This window comes from Calidris pugnax, unplaced genomic scaffold, assembly GCF_001431845.1.
Source record: "Calidris pugnax isolate Ruff unplaced genomic scaffold, ASM143184v1 scaffold103, whole genome shotgun sequence".
Taxonomy (NCBI): Eukaryota; Metazoa; Chordata; class Aves; order Charadriiformes; family Scolopacidae; genus Calidris; species Calidris pugnax.
Genome location: NW_015090990.1, coordinates 7,708,335 through 7,721,238, shown reverse-complemented (window position 1 = coordinate 7,721,238; position 12,904 = coordinate 7,708,335). Strand labels below are relative to the sequence as shown.

At 35.4% G+C, this 12,904-nt stretch overlaps 1 protein-coding gene across 6 annotated transcripts in view; it reads right to left on the bottom strand.

Moving 5' to 3' along the window:
- UBR3 (ubiquitin protein ligase E3 component n-recognin 3 (putative)) overlaps positions 1-12,904 on the bottom strand; it is a 99,680-nt gene that overhangs the window by 38,281 nt on the left and 48,495 nt on the right. For 4 of the 6 annotated variants that reach the window (XM_014954167.1, XM_014954169.1, XM_014954170.1 and 1 more), the window contains 5 exons: positions 9,730-9,879; positions 9,098-9,231; positions 5,490-5,600; positions 3,110-3,322; positions 2,187-2,323 (listed from right to left, as the gene is read on the bottom strand). In XM_014954167.1, coding sequence (XP_014809653.1) covers positions 2,187-2,323; positions 3,110-3,322; positions 5,490-5,600; positions 9,098-9,231; positions 9,730-9,879 — 745 coding nt within the window. The remainder of the gene's footprint in view (positions 1-2,186; positions 2,324-3,109; positions 3,323-5,489; positions 5,601-9,097; positions 9,232-9,729; positions 9,880-12,904) is intronic. The other 2 variants (XM_014954168.1, XM_014954171.1) reach the window with 1 other exon arrangement.

The window sequence follows — 12,904 nt, the reverse complement described above, 5'->3', positions numbered from 1 at the left end:
ATTTAAATCAAAACCACTACCTGAATATCTAAGAAAAACTTTCTAGATTTAGAATTTTAAATTTCCCTTTCACCCAGAAATACATACTAGTTTACAAAACAAACCTCAAAGACGATTCTGAAAAAAATTCTTCTTGATATGTATGAGGTGTTATATAGTACTTTTTGCTATATGGAATGTAAGGAGGGAGATCTCGGGAAACATACGCTCCATCAAACATATCATAGTAACTCTCACCTCCCATGCTTTTTCATTGCCCCCAGCTCCTCAAAGGGCTTACAGTTCAGCCTTCTTGGAAATGTAAATATTAGCCTTCTCCTCTAAGACATCTCTTTCAAGACATACCTAAACTTTGGCATTGACGTGCACAGTAGAGAAAGCATCTTCTGTGAAACTGAACACTTCTCCTTTATAGGATGTTCTACAACACGCATGGCCTCAAATCATTTTTGAAAGAGACTAGTGTATCTCCTCACTTATTCAATCTCCCTTCTACCTTGAGGATCTGAGAACCTTCTGCCCTCTACTGAAGAAACGCAGAGCTCTCTGTGCCTATTTTCTCATCAGTGAAGAAAAACCTGGGGAATCCAATACAAGAGTGAAACACAGAGTGGTCTCTGAAAGCATCCTTTGCTATCTCAGCACCCTCAACATGCAGCAAAGAGACGAAGAAAGAAAATCGATACGAGTGACTGCTTTTTCTATCTAGAAATCTTTGTGTCATTCATTGGAGCAACACATTTTGTAGAACACTGGCTTTATCTTCGTCACTCACAGAAAAAAAGACTGAGAAGATGGATTTTGCTCAGCTGTACAGACTCCTGATTAAAAAACGGCCCTACTGCCCCCCTTCTTGTGGGCTTTCACTAAAGGAACATATTGGGGGTGGGCAGGGTGACTGCATATTTCTCAGAATTCCTGTCAGATCAGAGCAGGTGGAAGTAAAAATACAATGCCCTTTCCAGAAAGTGAACACATTTGGACAGATCTCCTCTTTCTATTGGGACAAAGGAATTAAAGTTAATCATCACAATTTTTTCTACTTCACTTTACAAAAACAACACGTATATGAAAAAACCCAGATACTGCGACACAAATTGGAAGGAAAGAACACAAGGTTCTTATATCAGTCTATACATAGTGGACAGCAAAACCAAAAGCTTTGTTTACACAGCCAAAGAAGCTAGGAGAACTATTGCTACCCAATGCAGAAACAGTCCTCCAAGATACTGCCACAAATGAGAGTCATCAATGCTATGAATGTGGAGCCATTAGAATTAAAGGGAAGCACACATGAGTTGTGATTGACACACTATACTAATTTCATACACGTCAGCAAAGACAAGGAGGGATGCATATGAGAAGGGCATAAATTTAACAAGGTAAGACTGTAGGGAAATAGGGAGGTAGCCATGGAGCTGGTCTTCCAGCTGTGCGTGCAAATCAGGACAGACCCTGAGCGCCTCTCTTGCTAGGAAAAGAGGCAGGGGTTAGCTCTCCCACTAAGTGCTAGAGAACTTGCTTGTAATTTCTTTTCTCTGCTACCAGTGACATCTGATTTTCTTGGAGATGGTGTCTGTGACAAGCTGGAATCAAAAGCTGGAATCAAAAGCTGGAATCAAACAGCACAGAGAAAATGCTGGTAGTTCTGACACTTTTTTACAAGCCCTATTCACATTCCTGGTTGCCGATGTAGACGAGGCTCCTTCTGCGATCCCAATTTAAGTAAATAAAACTGATGTCTGATGGAGAAATTAAAACCACCCTGTGATTTAAAAAACACCAGTATAGCAGTGATATAGAAATACTCTAATTCTGCTACATAGTAGTAGAGAAGATTCGACAGTTTGGGAAAATAAAGTAGAAAAAGAAATTAAACAAAATTTTGATATATGGAAAGCAAAACCTTGAATAAAGAAGAAAACTATACAAGTAGAAGACAAAATGTTCTCCGGGTTTTCCACCACTGCTGCACACAGTAAAAATGAACTGAGAGGCGCATCCTTCCACCTTGCACATGAAAATCCGCCTGCACATGAAAAATCAGAAAATGTAACCCTGACATACTAACTACTCAAAGAGTACATTTTGAAAAGGAAGGAATATTTTTAATTTTTTTTTTAAAGAAGAAAACTCTCTGAAGAGTAATACCATTAGTGAGAAACACAAAAGGAAAACATACCCACCTGGCTACCGAATACATGAATAGAAAATCATTGTCAGGTGATCCAGGACTCTTACTATAATCTGTATACTTCTTCTGTGTGGTACTTTTTATATCCTTCATTACAGATTCCATTTCTTTACTGAGATTGGTTTCAGACTATGAACAAAGACACAAAAGAAGATTAATTTTACCTGAAGAAATGCAATAGCTGATTGCAAAGTGTAGCACTTTCATATTTATAAAAACAAATTTGCAGGTTATAAAAAAATATGCACTAAAAGCCATATTCTGTCTCACAGAAGCGTTATAATATTCTGAAAGTTGTTCTGAATATGTAAACATCACTGTTTTGTCTCCTGAATTGAAGAATCTCACTGCATTATTTTAAAGTATATTTGCATTGCACAAGTATATGAAAACAACAAAGTATCTCCATCAAGACTCAAAGGCTACCAGATTGTAATAGAATTAACTCTACCATTCAGAAAGACCTCATGAAGCTTTGTAATACATGAGCATCTGCAAACCGTTCTTTCTGTAGAACAAATAATCCATACCTTAAAATGTTCTTAATAGACATTCTCTAAATAGCTTCCAGTTACAAAGATATTGGTGCTTTTACATTGTAAAGAAGTGATAAATGAATTTCACATTACATGACTCAATTCTATACAAATTACTAGGGAGAGAAGTGAAAATCTACCCCATAAAAAAGGTACTAATTACATTTTTTCATAGCTTTTTAATTGTTTTAGTAGGCAATGCAGTAAGTGCTGTAAATATTTACAATTTCTTGATTTAAAAAAAAAAAAAAGTATGCTATCTTCCATATCAGAAGAAAATGAAGTTTCCCAGGTTGTCGAGTTTTTAACAGGCCACAAATGCAACATAATGTAAAAACTGAAAGGTAGAGGCAAATTAACAAGGATCTTTCTGCCTTACACTGATGCTTACTGGGAAAGTTCCCAGCTGTTCTTGAAGATCTTCCACCTCTTGTACAAGGTCTTGCATACACTTGTTACTATGACTTTGCCAAAGGCTTCTTTCCACGTTGTTTCCAGGATAACAAGGAAGAACACTGTTAGCAAACTGCCTACAGAGGGGACAGGTAAATTCTCCTTTGTCCACCGAAAACCCCTGGAGGACCTGGTCATTCTAAAAGAAAATAAAGAAGATGTAGCTGAAAAGATTGTAGTTTTTAGTTTGATGTTTCAGGTGTATAGCTAAAGAACTAAGGCTAAAACCAAACAACTGTAAAGAAAGAATAATTGGAATGGCTTCTCATTTTAGTGAAAAAGGTCTTAACTACTACAGACTGTCTTACAACCCTCCAGTTCAACTAGTTTTCCTAATTTTTAAGTACTCTTCACTGTCAACAGTATCCCCATAATAAACTAGAAATGCTTCAATGGAGTATTTTGAACATTTCACATGTTGTCTCTTTCTAGGATTTCCCATAAAGCTTGAGACTTTTTTGATAAGATCTTTTAATTTATAGAAAGGCAATTTTGTTTTCAGTAATGAAAAACATTTGAAGATATTTCACTGAAATAGTACAGGCTGAAAGACCTAATCAGGTAGCCATTGGAGGACATCATAAAAACCCTGATTATTTCTTCTTTATCATGAAGGATCAAAAAATGGACACAGAAGTACGTGTTTGGGAAGCGGGGACATCTCCCAAGCACTCCTGTTCTTGGCAAGCAACCTTGCTTCGGCTTTGTGAATTGCCTCAATGGTTTCTCACTCCCGAGAGAAGAGAACTGCAAAGTTAATAGTGACTATAATTTAAACTTCAAGCAACCAGCCCAGAACTCTGAGGCATTCTGGTGAGCCTACTTTTACACACCTTTCTGGATGTTGATCTCTGATTGTATTATGTAAAAATAAATGTTTTCTCCAGATGAATACAAGTCTGTATAAATTATTTCAATATTAAGAATGCTAGGAATAATCAAAATTATTATGTACTCATTTAGGTAGTAGTAATACATGCTAAGATCAAAAGTTCGCTTAAATAATCTAGAGATCTTCAGGAATACAATGAGATGGAATTACAGTTTATTTTGAGTTTCAGTGAGAATCCACCAGAAAAGGGACTTCAGTGTCTATATGATGCAAAAGATTACTTGTTCAAAAACCTGCAAAATGAGAGTCTACCATGAAAGCCCAGATTTTAATTCATTATCTTGATGACACAATTATCCCGAAAGCATCTTTACAGGTATATGGAAAAGAACAATTCCATGATGGAATCCAATAAAGGTGGCACAGCTTCCCATTTCTCTAGAAGTAAGTTTCACAGTATGACCAATGCAGTTATTAAAAGTACAAAGCGTTGAGCACAGTTTTTCTCAAAATGGAAACAAGTCAACAGAACTGATGAAAAACTATAACTGAAGAAATACCACAAAGAAATCTTGAATAAAAAAAAATCCTTTTCATATGCAACAAGAAGTCATCATTTAGTCTTTATTTTGTTACACTAAATAATCCAGAAGTAAATGATTGCTCAAAATCTGATGACTTCTACCACTGCTGAGCTTGTGGTAACACTCTTCAGAAGATCTGCAATTGGGCTTCAATAGGTTGAGAGGGGTAGAGGAGGCCAGACACGTCAATGGAATACTGCCCTGTTTTACTGAAACCATGTGAAAATAAATGAATGTCTTTTCTAGCCAACAATTTCTGAGGGCTGACTAATGAACTGCATTTTAAAACCATATATAGCAGTAATTTCCCAATAGTCTTTTCCAAGGTGAAAAAAAAAGGCCATAATTCACAAGAGTTAAATTGTTTTAATTCATTTCTCTAAACTGCATGTAAATACATAACATATACCATAACTAGAATAACTAGAGATAAAAATCTGTTTATATCTGAATTTTCATATTAAGAATTAACCAAAAGCAAGAGTTTATATTAGTAAAATTCCCTTCTCATTTTTTCTTCTATTCCTCTGTAATTTCTAACACATGTTAAACAGCAAACAGAAATGAAACGCATAAAAAATGCTTTACATGAAACAGGCAACACCAGAAAAGAAAAGCCAAAACACAGTCATTTAATTTTTTAACAACACGGTTAATTTAGTCAAGTATTTTTTCTGATATATCAGAATAACTGGAAACAAAATACTTTTGTTAATAATGTCAAGGTGTAATTAAGAGATTTGCTATCTACAGTTCTTGAAACATGATAAAAACATCTTGTCCATTCACGTAAACCAAATCTTTCTCTGAATGGAACAGCACAAAGCCAATTGATTTTACTAAGAATAGCTCAGATACACATGAAAAAGACTATCTCTAGTTTTACTTACCCGTAAAGATTCCATGTAAGATTTGTGACAATCTATGTGTAAAGTGTGACCACAAGTTTGTACATAAACGCCTCCTTCCCAGCCTATTGACACTGCCTGCAGGCAGGAACTCTAAAACAAAGCAAAAACAACAGGAAAAAAAGAACAACAATATATGTAGTTATAAAGGTATTTACCACAACATATTTTAGGATATTTTTTTATTTGTATGCTATCTAATTAAAAGACACATGCTGTAAAAATAAAGACAAGTTTTATTTTACAAAATCACAGAATCATTTAGGTGGGAAAAGAGCTTTAAGATCATCAAGTCCAACCATTAACACTGCCGAGTCCAGCACCACAGTATTTACTTATGATAACTTAAGTGGCTGCCATTAGGTTACTCTTTCCAACAAAAAGCCAGGCACTTAAGTTAAACCTCTGCAGTTCTTGTCACTTCAGATAATGACTTCTTTAAAGAACCTCCTTATTACAGCATGAAGACAGCTCTAACGCTACCATCTGTTCCAACAGCGCAAGTTACCCCATGTACAAGGGCAGTATAGTGCTCCAAAACATTTAATCCAGTTTTGTACATAACCAAAATAACAAGATCACAGTTATATAATTAAACCCCAATCTGTTATTAAAATTCAGTGCAGCACTTAGGGTTTTTAATGAGTTGTTGAACAGTATTGTATATAACATACCATAAAAGAAAGAGAGAGCAAATCATTGCTTAGTGAATTGAGTTTTACACTATGATTTTTTGAAAACATTGGCCATATTCAAAGACTGCACTTGGAGCCCACATGTCAACAATAAATCTACCTCACCACTAGTTCTCAGAAAATAACAAACTGAAAAAAGTGTCACCACTGGCAAACTTATGATGAGGAATTCTAGAAAATTCTCTTGCAGAACACCTAGCTATAGTAATTCTAATTATTAAATCTCCATTTCTCAAAGAAATAATTTCATACATAGATTGAAATGTACATTCTGGTTACACATTTAAAGAACAGAATAAGATTTATGGCTACCAATTGGAAAACAATTTTTAGTGCAGACACACCCTAAAATGGTCTTAATGTATGATGCAAAATTAGAGTACTATGCATAACCAACTCTGAGCGATGCATTCCCTAAGGAATTCCCCCCCGCTCCTGCATCTGAGCAGGAAATCAAAACAAAAATCCAAATTCTAGCTACAAGACATGCTCCTATTTACTTTGCCTCAACCTGACATTCAAAATGTGCTATGGCCCTCTCAGGCCATAGAACTAGAGTAACTTTCTTGCCTGCTGGCTCCCAAATGATTTAGCAGACTGTACTATTACTAAGGTCATATGATACACCTGGATAAGTCCTACAGGACAGATACTTCATTCAGGAAAAGTAATATTTATTCCACGTATTTAAATGAGGCTACTCGGTAGCAGTTGCAAAAGAAGAAAAACAAACCTCAAAGTCTTTGCAGAAAGGCTTTACTCTATTACTCTTGAGTTCCAAGCTTCCAAAGCAAGCCACAGGCTTGGGATGGAGCACACCTATATAAAGTTACTGGTTACAGAGTACTATGTGATTCTGAAAATAGTCCTATCAATCTAATATGTGAAATTTTATATCCTAATCCTTAGTCCTACCTCTCCATATTAAAAATAATCACTTTTAGTGATTTTTCCTTTAACAGGCAAGAACTCCCTGACTGACAAGCACCAAATTTCAGCTAAGAAAGCACTAAAGGCATCTCTATGGAAAGAATTGGCTTGTTTTGCCCAATCTGTGTATAGGACGCAGTTTTTGAATATTATTTTTTTCTTCTAGTAGAATAAGCTAGATAATGTTTTATAACTTAAAATTTTCACATCTAAGTGAAATTATTCTCTTGCCTCCTGAAATCTATTGTTAGGGGAGGACACTTTCTGGGAAGGACACAGTTGACAAACAAAAGGACTTCTTATTGCTTAGCTCAGCTGAACAAGATGCGCAAAACACTAACAGATGTTTCCATTTTTATGCCAAAAGAAATTTAAGGATTAGTTCTTTCATGCAGAGATATTTTTTTAGCACAGTAGTGACCTGGAAACTTGAAAGCAAAAATAGCTAAATCAACTAATGCTTGAGTCAGGATTGGAATTTTTGAGGATGCAATTGTTCATAGCATTTCAGACTAATCTGTTGGTAGTGTTAATGTACAGGAAGGGAAAGATACACTTCAGTGAGATCAAGTTTTTGAGTAACATTTTGCTTGGAACCCCTTCCATTTATAGTTTGCAAACATGTAAAAATAAAGCTACAGTATTGATTCAATGTTCTTTATCATTTCAGTAGGAAAAAATATTTATTAAGTATTTGAAATACTAAGCAAACATCATCAACATCAAAAAAGAAGAAAAGCTTGTCCACAGATTCTCTGTGAACTAAGAAACCCTTTAGTTCAGAAATAATTTCCTGTTTACACCTTTAAAAGGTTTACTTTCTATCAATAAAGTGTGTAATATTTACCTCAGTAGAAGGCGCTTTTATGAAAACATCACCTAATTTTTAAAACTGTACCAAAACAAGTATGAAATTTACTCTAAATTAATCTACTCTACAAAAGCTTGGTTGCAGTTGGCATATTTCAATTATCTATGGATACATTCTGAGAAAGCTAACCATCGTGTCAGAGTAAGAATTGCTGCAGTTTTTCCTCTTTAAAGCAAATACTTAAGCTTCTAAATGCTGGTTTTATGTTAGACCTGTCTAAGAGCTGGTATGTCACTTGAGACTAGTCTATAGGAGCTAATTTAGCTTCACAGACCACATATTCTTCCATGAAATGGTTCTTGGGGAGAACAGTTACGTATTATCTCACACAGCTGTTTTATACACTAGCAAAGAAAGCCACAGGCAGCACCTCACTTCCACAGAGGTCCACAACTGAACACGTTCTGTTAAGCAACAAGAACTGCCTCTCAAAATTAAATATGAAAAGCTTTAACGTGGTTTTGTGAAGCAATGCAAAAGTCTGTTTGGAACAGCTACCAGAACTGCAAAACAGGTAATAACATAACAATTACTATAAAACTGAACTTCAGTATTGTTGTGCAGAGTTCAGCATTCAGCAGAAGAGGGTGAAGTCTTCTGCTGGTCCCTCCTTCCCATTCATTCATCCTCCCCTTCTCTGTCATGGCTCAGAAAACTGTTACAGGTTGAAACAACTCTTTCAACTTCCTCTACATTGCCAAAAATACTTTTAACTGATTAAGAGTAATTCCTTGATCAGGTTCTTTGAATGGCTGCAAGAGAACTGGTGTTTTGAAAGTAATACTTAAGACAGCAAAACCACATCTCAGTTGTGTAGTCACACTTGTGAAATATCTTCTTCTAGAGACCATCTGCACAGATATTATAGACCATACAGCCTATAGGTATACTGGACGCTATGCTAAAAATGTAATTAGGGGAAAGCCAGATGATATTTGAAAATAAGGACCCTGTCAAATGTACACACTTCCTAACTACTGCAATGTGTTCACTAAATGTAGAAATTAAACTGGGAGGACTCTAAGTTGTAATATTATTTACCTTTTTACACAATTTTTTGTTAAGTAGTAGTACTGTTCGTATGAAATACTTACATCTTTAAAGTATCTCTGTAAAGTTGAAAGCCTCACGTCATGCAGTGCTGCACAGGTATCCCAAGGGTATATTTGCTCCTCTTCAGTAGTTGGTAGTTTCTTTGGCTCAGTGCTATTGCGGCATTGTCCCAACACTGTATGAAGAAAATCAGCAATAAAGAATGCAATGGATAACAATATACTAAAGAATCAAAAGAACAAATCAGGAAATTCTGTTTTGTAACTACAATGTGCTTTGTTGATGTTAAACATAAAATATTAAAGAAACCGAACACTGAAAGTTGTGCTTTTGCACTTTATGTATATATACATACATGAACATACATACATACATATAGACACACTGATGACTATTTTTTTATTCTTTTTCTTTCAATATCTACTTTCCTTCAGGTCTATTATATATTACTGGGAACTAGGAGACAATGAAACTCTTCGTTCTTTTGCCAAACATTTAAAAGTTTTCTTAGTACCGTTAGACGTACACACATGCCTCATGGAGGATCATCCACGCACACACACAAAAAGAGGTTATTCTTGTCTTTCCAGGCTCCATGAGACACAACAGTATTTAAGCACACATACTAAAAGCTGCAGAAACACTGCTTGTCCAAGAAGTCACACGTTCATACCTGAGGATGCTTGTAATAATACAACTAGCCCTGTAGGTCTGTCTTCAGTAGAAGGACCACTTTGTCCACAAATAACACAATCATATATTGCCTCAGAAACATGCTGTTCTGATGTAGCTACCTCCATGGCGATATCAGCATCTGGTGATTCTAAAAAAGGATAAGAAAATTGATATTAAACAGAGGGAAAGAAATCCAATAGCATCTGTGCTGAGGCAGTAATTTAAAAAAAAAAATCCAAAATATTTTCTTTAGTTTATCTACATCTGAAACATTGACAGCTACTTTGAACTAACCTTGCTGCTTCACACAAAAAGACCCCTACGCACTGAAGTATGATTTTTCACATATTAAGCGCAATAAAATGTTTAGTTAAAGTTTCGTATTAAGCTTGATCTCTTTAAAACATCCACAAAACAAATCTAAGTTCTATTTCATTAGATACTATATTGAAAACTCTGAATATAGAAAGATGAAGAGCAATGAATATGAACCTCTACTAAAACCATATGTGCTTGGAACTGACTCTGACAACAATTAGAAGGAAAAAGTTAATCTGGAGACCTTAGTAATAATTTTAAGATGCTTAATAAAGGCAAACGAAACATGCAACTAAAACCAAAAGTTTCTTTTTAATATGAAGCTTGAACAATATTTAAATATACAGGGTGCATTAAGAAAGTAATCTGCTGCTATGCAACAGATGTTTAAACATTTACTGGATACAAGAGATATCAGAGACCTCATTTTCTAATGCTTGACATTATTACTTCCTAGGTGCACTAACAGAAACATTCAAGGCTAAGGACCAGCTTCAAAGTACTGAAGCAACTGCACTTGATGAAGCTTTGTTCATGTGATGGTGGTGGTTTCAGGGCAGGGAGCAAACCAAAATGCAAGCAATTTTATGTTATGTTACAATCAAAGGCAAGAATTCTTTATTGACTTGAAAGAAAAGCACCTTAAGACTAAATGATCCTCTCTTGACTGATCAGAACACGTACAGTGAGCCACTTGACCTAGACTATAAGGGTGCTTTGTTTCTTTCCTAGAAGATAATTTTTCCAAAGGAAAACACTTCCTCCCTACCTTCAACCAGGCCCTTTATCTCCTTGATTAAATAAGCCAAGGTGCTGGATACAGAACCCAAAAACCTTGAGGGCAGCAACAGTCCTCACACAGAACTGCTTTAAGGAGAGCTGCTCTCTTCTGAAAACCCACTAAAAGTTCTGCAGGGGAGGCCTGTTCCTATAAGAAGACGTGTGTTGGATGCCAGGCAGTATCTTTCTTTGCTATGAAAAGCTCCATGCAATGCTCTCACTCAAGGAGAAGAATCAAAATTATATCGTTTTAGTAACTATTGATTTTCCAGTCAGTTATTGAGGGTCATATGAAAATGAACTCAAATCTTCATTGACATACAGCTCTTAATATTGTACACACGTCTATCACCATCTAGTGGCAGTCAGATGTACAATAAAAGAAAAAGCAGAATGCATCAACTGCAAATGTTCTTAAGTCGAAACATCCAGAAAACCTGTAAGGAATTATAACACAGAAGGGAGGAAATAAACACTAGAGCTATTTTTTATATTTAATATGCCTTCATAATTGTGTAACACACTCTCATGTATACCTGTATATTAGGAGCACGTGACAGGAGAATCACTAGAGTTCCAGCCTTCTTATTTATCTTTTTCCAAAATATTGTCAATAAAACATAAAATGTGAATCCATTCAATATTTTTTAAGATGTATAGGAAAAGAATATAATGTGTCAATCTGATTTTGAACAACTGAATGGAAGTCCTCAAAATCAGTAACTTAATTTACAAAACAGCATTCATCATGAATTGCATATTTTAAACCTGAAGGAAAAAACCCACAGATCTTAGTATTTAAAAGGTGTTTCAAACAATTCAATATATGCAAATCTATACATCCATTGCCTATGTACAACAGGCACATAAAAGTCAGGCTAATTTAATTTTAGAACTCAATGATGAAACGCATGTTTCCTTCACAACTACTTAGATCTAGTGCTAGGCGACTTCAGCAAGCAATAAATTTTCAAGTGAACTAAACTTCTAGCATGAAGGAAGACTTCCTAATAAAATAATTTCCCCCAGAGCTAGTGAAAGAAAACAAGCTTACACAAAATCCATTGGTATGGGATTTAAAATCTCAAATAATTAAGCAGACCAAAAAACCCCAAACAAACTAAAAAAGCCACCCCAATTCTTTTTGCATGGACTATGATAAACCTTGATTACTGGCTTAAAATAGTTGTTAGCTTCTTTGGAAGGTAACACTTGGGCTATGGTTTGTTTGAAAAGGTACATTTTGGCAGCATAACTCCTGGGGTGAAAATGTATCAGTGGCAGTTTGGAAAAAAGAAAGCAAGCTGTGCATGTAGCAATGATCTCAACCTTGTCCTTCTTGTCTTCCTGAGTTCTGCTTCTGGAGCTCCTGCAGAAGCCACAGACCCTGCCTCACCAGCTACATGATCTACCTACGCTGTCAAGGACCAGGACAAACATGTTTCGACTCAAAATATTGTTGAAAATGAAACAGCCTCTTTACTGCAAACCTCATTCTAAAATATTAAATTAATGCACTGATACTTCTGAATACAAAGTAACTGGCATGTCTCCATTCTATTTCACTTTCCATTATATATTTCCTATTTCACATCAAGAAAAATAAAACTAAACTGCATTGTACTGCAATATGGAAGCTTAAGATGTCCAGAAACTTGTAGCTTCACATCTTTTTTCATTTGGTCTTCCCCCCGCCCTCCCCCTTTTTTCTCCATTTCATATAAACCGAAGTACAGAATTGCTGTGTGTTTTCCATGGCAACTTGTGAAGTATTTCTTTAAAATGACTGGAGTTGCAATGCTATTTTATTAATTTGATTTAGAAAATACAGGTTCTTTCCTATTTTTAAAGCATGAGCTAACATTTCCTAGCTCCTAGAACGCAATTATTAAAATGACAGCTAAATAAAAATTGTTAAATGAAAAATCTTCATAGTTAAATGTTGATTGTAATATAACACAAAATTCCTTCTATTCTTGCTAAAAATCCCACCCAAATCACCACCAAGATCCATCACATGAATGAAGCCACATCTGTTGCAAGTAAAGGAGATTTAGATTATTCTTCACCTTATT